The following is a 16,074-nucleotide window of genomic DNA, read 5'->3' on the forward strand; positions in this document are numbered from 1 at the left end:
TATTGTTCTTTTCCTGCAATCATGCGTGTCCTCTCTTTTCCAAATCTTTCATTTATGACATCTGTATTCTCTTCGTTCTATATGCATATTGCCCATTCTCATATGTGATCCCGAGGTCTGTGACTTGGCAAATGAAAACGAAGGCCCCACGGGACCAGCCTCAGACAATACAAAATGGACGCCGCATTTCATAATTCACTGGGCTGACAGGAGCAGCGGATCACGCAAGAGACAATGCCCCTGGGTTTATCACGTACTCCCAAGGAGCACTCACCCGAGAGGGAACGAGGCAACCCGGTTTCATGAGTGCCGTTACCACCACTGGCGACGTTAACACTTGATCCAAGCAAGCAAACCAAACAACTGAAAACTCGCTCCCAACGGCTGTTTTCTAGGGTTTAATATCATTAAGACCATCTGTGATTGTGCATCGAGCTCATTTGGTTGACAAGCGCGGATCCCTCCCCAACAGAAGCGGAGTGGATGTTGATAGTGTCAAATTATGAGCATAGAGACAGCAGGACACCTGCAGGATTTCCATTGGCCTTCAACGGGTTATCCGTCTTAACTGGGCAACCACAACACCAATACAATGCAACGGGAAACACTGTAAAGAGGAACCCATGTGACAAGCAGATTCATTTCAATGTTTTGAGTGTTCCGCAGGCCACATAAAAAGGGTTTCAATTCAGAAAATGGTCATTAATAGACAAGGGAGTCATACACAGACAACACAATGGGCCTCATTACGGGTCGGGCGGTCCGGAATTAACAGTGGCGGTAAACCCGCCGCCACTGTTGATTCCGGACCGCCCGATCCCGAGTCCTGCAGGCGGGAGGTGATCTTCCCGCCAGGTCTGACCTGGCGGGTTTAACACCTCCCGCTTGCAGGCGGACGTGGAAACACCAGCACCATCACGAGATGGTGCCGCTGTTTCCGCTTCCCCATTCCCATTGAGTCCTACGGGACTCAGTGGGAATGGGGATTAACACCATTCTGCCTCCGTGACTCCCGGGACACCGGGCTGTAATGCCCTGGTAATTCCGGGACAGACCCCATTCTCATCCCTGAGTCCTTGGGGATTGATTCAAAACACTGAAGAATATTCATTTTTGAGTTTCTATAATTTCAAATAGAGACAGTATGGTACTTATCACTATATTTACTCTAATGTTTTGCTATTTGATCTATTCCAATACTCTAGTGATAAATAACTGTTGTTTTGCTAATAGGAAAATTGTTGTATGTATTTTTATGTATGCCTTCTTTTTGATGCACTAATCCTTCTCCTTTTTTTCCCTTTGTGTTAAAATTGTCATTCTTTATTTCCACAAATGGAAGATTTGTATTTATGTCTTCAATTATATATGTACCTCCAAGTTGGTTTTTATTATATGCACTAAGTTGTGATATAAAAGTTTCTTTTCTAAAAAACCTTTTTTTGTTCCATTATTGTGGAGGTTTCCAGCACACCTTCTGTGCATGTAAATTTTGATAAATTATCAAGACTATATGGGTTGAGACCAGGTGAACCTTTCCAATTTATTTAGACTTCACAGTAGCCAACCCAACACATACCAGTATCCTTTCTTTCTTGTTGAGATCTGGTAATTCCGGGAGTCACGGAGGTGGAATGGTAATACGAGTCCGGCGGTAACCACAGCGGTTTTACCACCGCGGTTACCGCCGGACTCGTAATGAGGCCCAATGTCCTCTTTAACGCATTGGCTTTAGTATGTTGGTCTCCAGGTCTGGTCCTGAAGAGCTAAATCCAATCCATGTTTTCAGGATGTCCACCCAAAATACATTCAAATACAGAAGATCTAAATGCGAGTTATTTGCATAGTCAGTGGTTCTCTTGAACACCTGGAGTGGTCAGGGAGATACCCAAGGACTGGACTTGGAGACAACTTCTTTAAACAGGTCACATCAATTTCTTAAATTAAAAAGAAATCACAAAAAGGGCGAGGCTGTTAAACTCTTTTTGTGCAGCAATATTGCGGATCATCACATTGAATTATTTTCAGTTCTCCTCGGATTCCTATGAGAGATTTTACTGCTTGTCCAAGATGTCCTGTAAAAATCAGCTATGATTAGGAATATGCTAAATGCTACAAACATCTTTAAACTCTTGGGAGGATAGCTCCGGGGGTAACGTGCTCGCCTTGGAAGCAAGACGACACGGAGCAATACAGGTTCGATCCTTAGAAACCTCTGGGTATTAAGCGCGTTATAAATAACCTATCGTATATATCATCATATATCATATATCATAAACCTGATAGACACCAAGACCTTGTTGCAATTATGACACGCCTTGCACAGCAGATTTGCGCCATGATAAAATAAGAATGCATTCATATTAAAGACACGCGTCTTGGTAAGATTCAGATAATGCTGTACCTTAATGTGTTTTACTCCACAGCTGACGAGCTTGTTCGGCTGGTACAAATCCCAAGATATGTCAAATATCTGGAAATACACAGAAAACACTGTAAGTAAGCCGTCGTCCAATACAAATGTGTCTCAATCAGTAATCGTTGATTCGTTCCTTTAAACAATAAATCATTCTATTGCATCTTCCAGCGGCAGAGATATCTTGGTGCATTATCTATATCGATAATTTTTCTAAGATACATTTTTAAGGTTTAGTATCTAGGTGTATAACACCTTTGCGCTCTGACTAATTCCCAGGTATATAGAACTTGGGATCTCTCCGGCATCCGGAAACTGTGATTACTTCTCAGGCATAACACTTTCATCCCTAATCCCTTTCAACTGTGAGTAAATCCGAAGTCGATAATAATTCAGAGCTCAGGAAAAGTGAATTGATTCTATTTGAAGTTTAGTAATGCATATCATTCTCAGGTTGACTACCTAGGAAGGGTTCCATCTAATAATGTCCCCTCAAATATATCGCCATGCAAAAAAATCTCTGGAAAATTGCTGTTTTTTGTGGGGACATTATTACATGGAACATGCGGGGGGCACCCCTGGAACCCCCAAACCCTTTTTTATTTTTTATGGGGAGCGGGGGACACCTCCGCATCCCCCGCTGCCCCTATATATATGGTCACCTATATAATGTTGCCACAACCTTTTCCCGGCGACATTATATACGGCGGCCATGTATATATGGATATTATTACCCGATACCCTAGGAATCAAACCTTGGTGTAGACGCCAATGCAGTCCAACCGATTATCGATAGCACCGAGAAACTTTTTAAGCTTTTAGATACCTTTAAATCCATTCTCTGTAAAGAGGAATAATTCCTACTGTTTGGGCCACAAGCAAAAAGTAAGAGCATCAACAAAAAACCCTGAGAGGCAATCAGGAGCTTTACAAGAAACCTATAAAGTAACATAAACTTTATGGTGAAGCTGTCAAGGTGGAAATCCTCGGACCAGATTGAATTTGGCTTTTGTATTGGAATAGAGATTGTCAGTGTGGGTGGATGGGGTTGCAATTGCGGTGTGATCAGTTTCAAACAGTACACACAGGTGGGAACTTACCTGTTACTTAGATCAGTCCCTCAGGTGGTAGCAAATACATCTTCCCTTTGATTACTATTCTGGACGTGACTCTAGTAGCCCAGGGAGACCTGTCAAACTTGAAGGTCTAGCCACCAGAATATGTGAGGTTTCAATGTAAACCCTCATCAGCTGTACTTCTTGTAAACATAGTCACTACCAGGAGACTTCTAGGGTGGAGATGATCCTGATAGCAGTATGCGTGTGAAGCCCGAGTATCCTTGGATTTCGAGGGGAGACAGATGTTTGTCTTAGCAGATTTAGTTTTGCCGTGAGAACGAAGTTTGACCAAAGCCGTGGCTGAGGGTTCGATGCCGGAAACCTCCCATCATTCTTCAGATGTGCAAAGGACAAGCCAATAACTTAAAACACCTTTTTTTGTGCAGCAATGCACTGGAGAACTTAACTGCTGTTGAGGCGACCAACTTCATAAATACACTAAACTGGTCAATTACCTTTTAACGTATTTATCGCGACCCTTACGCAATGCATTGAGGCTACATTAATTGATTTTGATTTAGATGTAGTTGTTGGTTCTGGAAAAGGACTAGTTTTCACAGATAGGCATTGACTATGTTCGGTTATTTATAAGGTGCTTAATACCCAGAGGTTTCTAAGCGCAGACCTAGGGATCGAACCTGTGTTGCTCCGCTTCGTCTTGCATCCAAGGCGAGCACGTTGCCCCTGAGCTTTCCTCCCGAGACTATACTATAACGTGGGTATAGTATTCCATGGTGAATAGCTCACGGCTATCACAAGGGTCCAGATTGCTCTTTCCAAATTTCTATTACACTCAGCCTTTCTTCTTTCTGAGGTCGAAAAATAGAGTACCACTATTTAGGGTAATCATTACTCTTCTTGTTACAGCTATGAGAAGTGCAATTAATATGGCGTGAAGTGCTATGAAAGTGCACACATTTTCAGTAGTCACGCCTTCGTATTTTTCTGCCACTGATTGTTGAAAGGTGTGGTAGCTGCATCTGCAACATCTCTCAAGCGTAAATAAATGCAAGGTGGAGATAGACACCTACTCTACCCTACAGCTTTAGATCATGTTCAGAATGTACACGCATTGCATTCCAGTTGTGAATAACTTTAAGGTCCATTACATAAGGCCCAGCTGTTGAGAATGATCAAGTGCAGTATTTAACCCTGAAGATCATATAGAGGTCAAGGGCATGCCCAAATTGTGTCGACTGGTCTGCTAGATTCTCAGCACTGCGCTCAGCTCACACAAATCGCTAGATGTCCCCTGCTCGCGCATTTACAGATCTGTTGTTGCCCGTTGACTTCCTCTTCCTGCCACTGGAACAAGACCTAAGAGATCTGCCAATGATCCCTCAGACCATCACAAAGGCGGGACAGACCACTGTCTGTAAGGGCAGGGGGGTAGTGAGGGAAGAAGATGCATGTGCTGCACTGCAGGTTCCCCTTCCCCATCTACTGAGTCGGAGTTGGAAGATACCTACCACCACTGGAGCAATGTTTGAAGATCACTGGGACCGCCACCGCCCCTCCCTCTGCCCCCGATCTGACTCTAAATGCTGACTGTCCTGAAGCAGATGGGAGGGCCTCAGTTACCATGGTGACTGTAACAGACGCAGGATGTCCTTAGCACCAAAGGAAAGATGTCTCCTTGCATAGTGGCGCCAGTGATATGTTACAACAAGGTTTTCAGTTTCCAAACTTCTGTATCAATAGTAAAGGGTCTGGAGTGTGTGGCTGGCTAAGGGTTGAGTGGTTGACGTGCAGCACTCTGGTAACACCTTTACCAGCCATTGTTCAGCGGGCCTGTCCATATATATATATATATATATATACATATATATATATATATATATTACACTTTCCTGATGGCCTCTTCCCTATGATGAAATGTCTCTTGCCCGTACTGTGATGATGCCGGTGTCTGAGAGCACCAGGCCCTAGGAGGCATGGAGTGGAAACTGGGAACGAAAAGGCTCTCCCCATTGTGGTGAAGGTTTCTGGCCACAGGGGACTAGCAGGTGGGGCGTGCATCTAATGCCTGGTAGGCGGCGTAACCACATGGGAATTTACACATTATCAACAGGGGTGTATAACCATTTCGATGAGATCTGCCCTGACATAAGTTACAATCCCGTCTCCCTCAAAGTTGTGAGGCGCCTGTTCCCGGGCATGAGGCCCATCTCAATGTGTACGCCCATTGGTTGACAGAAAGGACTGCTTCAGAGACAGCTTTGTAGCTCTAGTCCAAGCTGCGCCAATTCCTTTCCTGGTAGTTGCCTTAGAATCTATTGGACCCCCCAAAAGGTCACCAATGAGAGCCTGGTACTATTTTCAGAGAACTGTGCAGCTTCAGACTCAGAGAGACACTGCTTTTCCAGTTCTGATGAATACTCGTTCCCTTTGTTCAGCCTGTTAGGGGAATGTCTTTAATGTATTTCCTCACCCAATTGCCATGGTACGGACTCTTGCAATGACGCCTTCATCTTAAGGCACGGGTGTTCAGCCAGCCGCTCATCACATGATTTGCACCTGGGCCCCCACAATCCCTCTCCATGGGTGTAATTGTGGGGCGGGGGACAAGGATATTTGTTCCCTCCAACTTTCGTGGCACACCATTTTGTCCCCCTCATTTGGCAGGGGGACACTTTCCTTTAGATCTCATGTCCCCCCAACAGGTTCAGCAAAGCTACTCCACTGTCCCGCACCATTGACTATGCTGACTGGGGCTGATGGGAGTTGTAAAGATATATAGCTTGGTTATTCAGCAGAAATTGCTGGGTTTGGTGGATAGTAGCCAGAAGGGGAACAGGCTTAGATGGTCTGTGAAGAATGTGGAAGAATTTAATAGAAGGTTTCAATCTATTTTTCCTTCTAATGGTACTTCCTGGGAAAATGTCAGTAAAAGTGGGCCATTGATGATAAAAGAGATTTCCCCTGTTATTCACTATTTAACTCAGAATGTTGTAAAGATTATGAATAAGAATATAGGGCCTCATTACACGGACGGCGGTAAGGGTTTACCGGTACCGGTATTTTACCGGTACCGGTAAACCCTTACCACCTTAGTACGAGGTCCCTTTGCGGGTTGGGGAATTTAACGCCTGCTTTTTGCAGGTGTTAAAAACCAACCCGCAAAGGGACCAGGAAGCTAATTACGGTACCGCAATTTCCGGTGCCGTAATTAGCACCTTCCCCATTCCCATTATGCCCTATGGGGCAAAAATGGGAATGGGGAAGGGCAATGGGGGAAGGGGGAATTACCGCCCCGCCAACCTTGGAATAGGGCGGTAATTCCCCTTTCCACCAAGGCAGTGCCGGTATTTTACCGGCATGGACCAAGGTGCTAATAGCACCTTGGTCCACCGCCGTCCGTGTAATGAGGCCCATAGTCAACTTAAGCTCGGGACGTGTAGGATGCAGCTACCTTGGATAGGAAGAAGAAAGTCAGAGCTGATCTTAGGTATATTAACCCCTTAAGTGCCAAGGATGAGATATCTCCTGTAACAAAAAAGTTACAAGGCATTGAATGGCCACATACCGAAATCACCAAAAAAGGCCTTGGCACTGGGGGGGGGAATACCCATGGCACTTAAAGGGTTAAAAGATGGATACATGACCTTGCTTTGAAACAGCAGCTGACTGCTCGGGCATGAACGAGGTATAAAAACTGGGTTCGCCTACATAAAGCGTCCGTTCGATCTGCAAACTGGAAAATTGTTTTCTTAGCTCCGAGGGATAGGGATGGTCGCAAGTTCTGGCACTACGTTAATAAATATATGAAGGGGATATGAGCAGTATTGAAATTTGCCTTTTGCCGGAAGTGGCTTGGGTAGATCCTGTTACATCACTTTTCTATAAAGATCCGCCTGAAGAGGATGGGGTGAAGGGGGTGATGCACTTCATTTCAAAGATCCGCTGTATCGGACCAATATTGATCAAATAGTGTTTTGTGATATGCAGCCTGTGAAGACAATTGGCTAATGGTATACCTATAATACTGAGGATTTATTAACAAATATACTTAAATTGAAATCATCTAGAGACTCAGGGCCCGACAGCCTTTCTAATGTGGTGATCAAGGCATCTGTTGTTTACTGGGCCAAGTTGTTGCAGGCTATGTTTATTGGAATCTCCCAAACTGGTATTATTCCGCTCAGATGGCAAAGAGCGAATTTGGTACCCGTATTCAATAAAGGCGACAGAGGAAACCCCAGCAATTATCAAGGGCATTAAGCGATTCAATCTCTAAAATGTATTGCACTTGTATTCTCAACAAGTTAAACAAATAGGTTGCTGATGAGAGATTGTTATCTTGTCAACAGGCAGGATTTCAAAAAGGCTATTGGACCATGCATAACATTTGGCGCTTAATATACTTAATAAGGACCAAGGTTAGAAGCAAGGGAAAGAAATTATACATTGGTTATGTTGATCATACTGCAGCCTTCGACTAGGTATCTCGTGTTAGGCTGTGGAACAAATAAGAAGCCTGGTGATGCAATCCTTCTATATTGAATATAGTCAAACAATTGTTTCAAGGCACATCTGTTTCTATTAGGCTCGATATCGAGGGCAGGTCGTCGGCGGATATAAAAACTAACCATGGTGTCAAACAGGGTTGTGTGCTGGCGCCGTTATTATAACATCTTTAAGTGGCAGACACGGGTTTTTGTCTAGATATGTGTAGGAATATTCCTCTGCGTATTGGTTCCAGCACGCTGCTCTGGATTACTTATGCTGACGACACTATCCTTTTGGCTAGAACGCCCATTGCGCTGCAGTGGAGCATACATGCTATTCAAAGGACAATGGCCTGTTGTTAAATGCACCAAAGACCAACATTATGGTTGTAGGGGATCGTCGTAGGAAACTGCTGAAATTTGTTAGGAAAATTGAGGGTATTCTAACAGAAATTGTTGATGAGTACATCTTTTTGGGAGTACCTATTAATTCATATTTTCTCCTGTCTGGCTCTAAGCATATCGATTACCCCAAAATTATTAAGAAAATTAGATGAATCAAATTGTTCATAACTACTAGAGGGGGTATGCGGTCGAAGGACTTATTGTCTAATATAAAACTAGTATTATATCATGCATCCTCTACGGTCTTGAGGCGTTTCGGGAAAATAAGGTTAAATGGCTTTGTAAAATTGAGGGCAAAATATGGAAAGGAAATCTTGCCAAAAGAAGTGATTTGTTGTGTATAGAAGTGATTTATTGCATATAGAAGTGATTTGTTGCGTGTGTGGGCTTACATCTTTAATGACTCATTGGAGGATAATGTGCAGCACTACTTATCTAAAATAATGAACCAAACTTATTCTAATTCAATGTATCCATGTTTTTCAGCTATATTAAAATGATCTGTAAAGCCCACTCATCTATTTACACTTTTCATGGAGGAAGTTCACAAATTTCATGAAACTAATGATTTTAAAATTGAACAATCGATTAATTTGGGTGTCTCTATAAATCAAATGAAAGAGAAAGCATTGCTTTGGGACTGAGGAATGTTGGTAGAGAAATAATCCCAAACAGCGAAGAATAGTGAATATGCGAAGCAGGGTTTTCCCTTCCGATGTCCCTTCTCATATATTATAAAATCCAAAAGTAGCTCTTTAAGAAAATGAATTATGAAATTAACGTTTAACCTTCTCAATACATATGAAGTACTAAGAACTTGGTCCAAAATCCCATCTGTCTCCTGAAAATATACCTATGTCATATGGAGGTAGCGATTGCGAAGCAAGTTTTACCTGGGCGTCCTCTTCTCTATGATGGATATCTCAAGACTTATTCTTAGTTTGTGAATGATTTGACAGCTATTAAATTGGATCAGTTCTGGAGTATTATCTATTCTGGAGAATCATTGTGGATTACGGCTGCAGCGTATTTTATATGGAAGGAATTTGAAAGAAGTGTTACATTTCATTGATGTTAAACAGTCTGCAGCTCATTACAATTCCGTAATTCCGTAATTCAGTAATTCCGGCGGGATACCAGGAAACAGCCCCTATTGTCTCCGTCGCCTGATATCCCGGTATTACCGGGATATTATGGGCGGTGGAGACAGTGTTAAGTTCCCATTCCATGTGGTCCCATAGGACTCCATGGGATAGGATTGCCGAAATGACCAGCACCGGTAGCACCAGTGCCGGGGATTCTGGCATTTCTTTGCCGGTAGGGCCCTGATCTACTGGCAGGTCAGGCCTGCTGGTTGATCTGATCTCCCCTGTGGCAAACTCAGGTTTCCCCAGTCCGGGACAAATGCCGGTGCCGGAATTACCAGCAATGTTTCCAACATTTTTACAGGACGGTGGACCTCATAGTAAGACTTTGAGTATGTGTGATTATTGTATATTACTGGTCTATCTTTTCTACTTGTTTTATTTATTGTGGACAGTTTACTGTGAATGTATGTGTAAAAGGTTTGTAATATAATGAAATACACGATAAACCTTTTTTTGTGTAAAAGATGGGAGTTGTAGTCCACATCTGGAACACCAAAGCTTGCAGACTCCTGGTTTAAGGGCACTCAGTAAGGCTTCCAACGCCCTAATGTTATGGCCATGTGTGCAGTAGAATCGCTGACTTCGGGAACATAGCTGTGGAGTTTGTAGAACAATCATTACACATATTGGTGCTGCCGGTTAATCTACATGTGCCGACAACAGCTGCGACGACAGACAAGAAACTAGGCTTCTGATAAAGCAGGAAGTGAAAACAGATAGAAACATAAAATGGAAAGGGCTGGATACAATACTGATATGACAACACTCTGAGCCAATTCACAAGTACCCATCTAATAAGGCAGATAAACAGTGCCGGGCTATGCTAGTTAGCAAACACAAGGGCTCCCATTGGCCATAAAGAGTGAGTATTTACCCTGTCCGTGTGCCCGGGAGCCATAGACAGCATCTTCCCTTTCTTCCAGTCCCACACACAGATGGTGTTCTTTGCATCCAGGCCAACAGATACCAAGCGCTGAGACGATTCCGGAAGGTGGAAAAATACAACATGAGTTATGAAAAACATACAGACCTCTCTTTTTGATCAGTTTTGTGATTACAAATTAGCAAACGTACGAAACACTGGCATGGACAGTGCTCAGTCATATTATTTAATTCATGCCCTACGGACTCTTGTATACTGTGCACATCGCAAATGCTTTGGTCTGCTCATAATTTGCCCACCAACAGATATTTAATCGGAATAACAAATAATGTGCCTTTCTGGAGTTCTATACAGTAATTGCTAGACTCACCAAAGGTTTCTGTCAGGCACACTTCAGGGGGTGAATCACTGATTTAGTCTGTTCTTAAACACCTCAAATTCACAATGCAGACAAAAACTTCCAAAAAGCATTTAGAGTAGAATAAGCATCCATTTCGGATTATGTATTTTGCTTTTCACAAGTTGCAGTTATAGCATGGTTTGTTTCTGTCGTCGTTTTTTTTTATACAATCTTCACACGACATTCCATCCCGTTGACCTTGATCACTTGACAAAATCCTTGTGCCTAAAAGCTTGTGTAAAGTCTAGAAATGTTTGACCATAGCACGTAAAGTGGCCCTTGATTTCATTGTGCCACAATGAATGCTTTGGTTTAATGTGTCTATCTTTCCTATCTCCCTGGCATGCTGGATGTTTGTTTGCATGTATGAAGTAACAAGTGCCCAGAGTACAGGATGCCGTGTGAGTGCGCTGCTTGCCCTGTGCTACTCTAAATTCTTTAATACACAGTTATGAACCCTCCCAATGGTATGTGTTTTGCCAACCTCTGAAGCCTGAAAAGTAGATCCACACAGGCTTGACATGTGGCCAACTTTGCACCAGACCTGCAGATGAACTGGCCTGCTGCTAAATCTCAGTTACCAGTTTAATGTCATCCACTACAGAGTGTAATTTGCTTTCTGACTTTGAGAACATTCAGACATGTAATTGCTCAAATTACTATAGCCGTAAGAAAGCTATAGCAGGTAAGATGGCTCAGTGGGTTGAGAGCTTGCTGCTGCAATGTGTGTCTGATCTGCAGGTTCGAATCCTGGCAAGGCCAACTCAGCCTTTTATCCTGCTGAGGTTGATAAATGAGTACCAACACAGGTTGGGTGATATTGTATGTATATTTGTTCAATCTAAAGCGCTTAAGCGTAAGTGCTATATAATAGCACATCATTATCATTTGGTCATGGACGTCTGCTGGCATTCACAGTAATTTGGTAATATCGACCTATACACACTGCTCTTAACGATACATATGGTGATCCATTCTTGTATGAAATGTATATTACATTACAGTGATATCATAACCATGTTTTCGTAGTGTACTAAGGAACAATGCTATGTGATGCTACTTCCTGTTTTGTCATGGGGTTAAAGGTCATGTTCCATCGCTTCCTGTGATGACACTTTGGGGTGTGGTCAAATGACATCACTTCTTGTGATGTCATCAGCAGTCAAGGGTCGTGTGATGTCACTTCTGCCACCCCTGTCATTTTGGTGAAAAGATGTCACTACTAGGCTAATGTTGTTTTCATTGTAAATAAATGTGTAGCATTTGCCAATCAAGATCTTTATGCTGTCCTAGGTTGCTATCCTTGTGGCCGAGGCACCAGGCTGAGATCTGACCTAGTGTTAAAATGTACACAATGCTCATTTTTAATCAGTCTGTCTACAGAAAGTCCTCTTTCAAATTCCACGCATGCACCCATGGTCCTTGCGGTATGCCTTGTTGTAGTCCTCTTTCCACTTCTGTTGATGCTCGTGTTTTTAGTGTAGGATTTATCAGACTGTGCCATTGGATGGGTACTTTTCACTGAACCATACCTCTGTGAACATGATTACATGCAAGATATGTGAATTACAAGTGAAGTGGACACATGGACAGACCAACATTGGTTTCTTATTAGGTGCATATAAAATGCACACATTCTCTGCTCTAAAGAAAAGCCAAATGCACTGTCAGGGTCATCCCTAGCTTAGGCGTTGTATGGAGCAGAAAGAAGGGCCTACAGCAAAAGCCCAGCAGAGTAACTAGAGGTCTCGTGCTGTGTATGACTCCCATAGCTACAAGCACCTATTCCCTTCTGAATGCTGTGTGCCTCCTCCTCCTCCTGTGAAGTCCTGGCAGCGGATTTTGGAATTTATAATCAACTACTATAGCGTTACCACCAAGGAGATAGAGTTTTCCCTGGTAGGATTTTTCCTCTTTTATTCTGGGGTTTCTGTGAGTTGAGGCAGAGGGAACTTGGTATTTGTGTATGGTGTATAGTATGGTATCCAACTCCAGGTCTCCAGGTCTCCAGGTCCCCAGGTCTCCAGGGCCGAATCCATGCTGGTTTTTCAGGAAACCCTTCATTAATATTCATGAAATAAATGTGCATACACTTATTCTAAATGTATGCACATTTTTCGTTTTGACCATTTGATTATTAATGAGGGATATCATGAAAACCCATCAGGATTACGGCCCTCGAGGACCGGAGTTGGACAGCCCAGTACTTGAGTCCACCTCCTTTGCCTTGAAGTAAAGTTTGTTTCATTATTCTTCCTTTCAAAAAAGACAATGGCCCTCATTACGACCCTGGCGGAGTGGGTTTACGCCAGCGGTATTCGCGGCGGACCCGTCCGCCCTACTACGAGTTCCCGTAGCGCCATGGAGCGGTTTCCGCCTGGTTTTTCCGGGCGGAGAAATCCATGGCGCTACGGGACCTTGTTGTTAATTACGCCACCGTATTTTACGGTGGCGTAATTAACGCCTTCCCCACTCCCATTATACCCTATGGGGCAAAAATGGGAATGGGGAAGGGTAAAATGGGGAATGGGGATTTACCGCCCCGCCAAGGTCGGAATGGGGCGGTAAATCCGCCAACCCCCATGGCGGTATCGGCAGCTTTCCGCCGTGCTCCATGGTGCATATTGCACCACGATTTCCGCCAGGGTCGTAATGAGGGCCAATGACATCCAATTCCATTGGCTACTTATAAATGACACCATCTCTGATAGGATGTCCCATAGTTTGGTTGGCCATCAGCAGCATGCTGGGGAGTGGTAGATTCTCGCATTGCTATCAATATTTCCATGAGGTCAATGGAACCTGAGGTGTGAAGCATTCACCTTCTTCAATGTTGGAGCGGGAAACCTTCCCAGACCCTGAGTCCGATTACGAGTCTGGAATTACCACCAAACACGTTTACCATTAGTGCCGTGTGTAACTGGCTAAAATGCACCTGTTTGCAAGTAGCAGGATAGCAGTGTTAATCCCCATTTTCAGAGTCCATAGGACTTCACGAGGATTTTAGAGGAATGACTGTGCTAGTGACATGTGTCACTGGGCAAAATTCACCTGATTGCAGGTGGAAGCATAGCAGTGTTAATCCCCGTTTTCAGAGTCCATAGGACGTCATGAGGATTTTAGAGGGATGACTGTGCGCGGTAACTCTGCTGCGGTCATTCTTCCAGGCTTTGTTGCTCATGTGGAGGAAATAGCTTCACAGTATCTCCTACCATGACCTGCAAACCTGTGGTATGTCAGTGCGCTAAAGGTGGTGGTCATTCCGTTATCACCAATGTTCCATCGCACCACCATACTCACAATGAGTCCGCATGGCTCACACGACAGCAGTATCTCGCAAAAACCAGACATGGCGAGTGGGAGGACAACCCTCCAAGCACCACACGCGCAGGAAGATAGCACAGAAGTTAAAAGCTCACCTCTAACTTTGGCAAGTTTAAGTCCCGCAGAAATGCCGACTCAGAACCTCATCCTTTTGAGGTCGATAAAATGAGTTCCACAAAAATAGGGTCATTATCAGAGCTGCTAACTCAGCACTTAAAAGTGAGAGGAATCAGGCTTTAAGCCTAAATAATGGCACACAAACTTATTATTACTGTCATGTGAATTGATAGCAGGTCAAGATCACTCAGACCAAAGCATGACCTATTCATGGGGTAATCAGGAGCTATTCATGGGCTAATCATGAGCGATTCATTAGCCAATAGCCTGCAACAGATTCGCTGAAGATGCGATTCATTTTCAGCGTAAAGGCAATTGCAGTTTATACACTGGACAATGGGTTCCAATAGGAGTTCAAAACCCCTTTCAACTCTAGTTAAGCTGCTTGGCACTACTCAGATTCAACCAACGCATCATTGCTTGAAGTGTGGCATTCCAAGTCAAGTGCCAGGTGGACCGGCTAGCGCCAATTTATAGAAGCAAACCAGTTCTCTCAATTTGGTGGCAAGCAGCAAGTTAATTGGCAGCCTTGTAATGGAGTCACAGTTCCTATTAGGTTTGGATTTGAAGGTGCCTTTATTTTCCACCATGTTGCTTCTCCGCCAGCGATGTAGCCAGGATTGACGTGCACGGTGGGAAGCATTGGTCCTCGTTTAAACATGCACGCGCATCCTGACCAAGGGGGGGTAATCAAGACATTGATACCAATGATATCGTCTAGCAACTTTTATGAGCGGACAAACAAACAAACAAAATGCGTGTATACAATCATCTACAATTATTCTGTATGATGTTTTAATATAACCATTGCATATGAATAGCTTCTTGAGTGCGTGTGTTTTTTAAAAATGTGGCTAAATCAGGGGTCTGCAAGGTTTTTGAGGACTACAACTCCCATCAGTCTTAGTCTGCCTAGACAATGGTAAAGGATCATGGGAGTCGCAGTACAAAATAACTAGAGAGCTGCAGCTGGCAGAGCCCTAAGTGCTATTGGTGTAGTCTTCCAGCGGTCGACAGCTCTAGTAAAAAAAAAAAATCAATAAGGACGTCTGTGAGTATTACATTTTGAAGCAGTAGGACTGTAGCAATGGGGTCAATTTATCATCATCAGCCTTTACACTTTAATGTCGTCGATTCCATGTCATTTCATCGTGGGATTTTTTTTTTGCGGGGTTTTTTACCACAGATTTTTTTTACGAAAACCTCATTGAAATTTAATTTTTCATTTTGGGGGGCCCCCCTGAATCCCCCATCCCCTTGAATTTTTTATATATTCCCGAACACCCACACCCCAAATATATATTTTTCTAACCCCCATAAAAATGTTGCAGAGTTTTTTTTCATTAAAAAATCTGCTGTAAAGAAAGTACGAAAAAACATCCTGCCATGAAAGGACGTTGTACGCATGTCGCCAACCTATGCTATGCTAATTATGAACACAAATAATCCACATTGTGATACCTTTTATTGAACTAACTAAAACTATTATGCTGACTTGGTCACATGAGTAAGCTTTCGAACACCCAGACACTTCTTCATCAGATGGACGATAAAATTAGTAACAAAAAAACACAGGGATGGACAGATCTTTTGAAAAGAAAAAAGGAAGAGGCAAAAGGTCACTTTAAACTCCATTGACTGCAGGAAAAGGCAAGCATGGAATTCATTCCTCAAAGGCCCCCACTATCTACATTTGTGATAAGTACAGAGACATGCTGGCACCCATTGAAAAACAGTTCTGAACCGCAGTAGACACTTAAACACAACTTAAGCTGGGTTTTATCTCATTCCATCGCCAGTGTTTTTTTCGCGGAG

General features: G+C 43.3%; 1 protein-coding gene across 1 annotated transcript in view; it reads right to left on the reverse strand.

Annotated features, from left to right (window-relative positions):
• EML5 (EMAP like 5) overlaps nucleotides 1-16,074 on the reverse strand; it is a 772,681-nt gene that overhangs the window by 535,296 nt on the left and 221,311 nt on the right. Inside the window, exons 3-4 of the mRNA XM_069637955.1 lie at nucleotides 10,410-10,508; nucleotides 2,405-2,473 (exon numbers count right to left, since the gene is read on the reverse strand). Coding sequence (XP_069494056.1) covers nucleotides 2,405-2,473; nucleotides 10,410-10,508 — 168 coding nt within the window. The remainder of the gene's footprint in view (nucleotides 1-2,404; nucleotides 2,474-10,409; nucleotides 10,509-16,074) is intronic.

The sequence above is a fragment of the Ambystoma mexicanum genome, chromosome 14 (assembly GCF_040938575.1).
Source record: "Ambystoma mexicanum isolate Mex_15411 chromosome 14, UKY_AmexF1_1, whole genome shotgun sequence".
In the NCBI taxonomy this organism is placed as follows: domain Eukaryota; kingdom Metazoa; phylum Chordata; class Amphibia; order Caudata; family Ambystomatidae; genus Ambystoma; species Ambystoma mexicanum.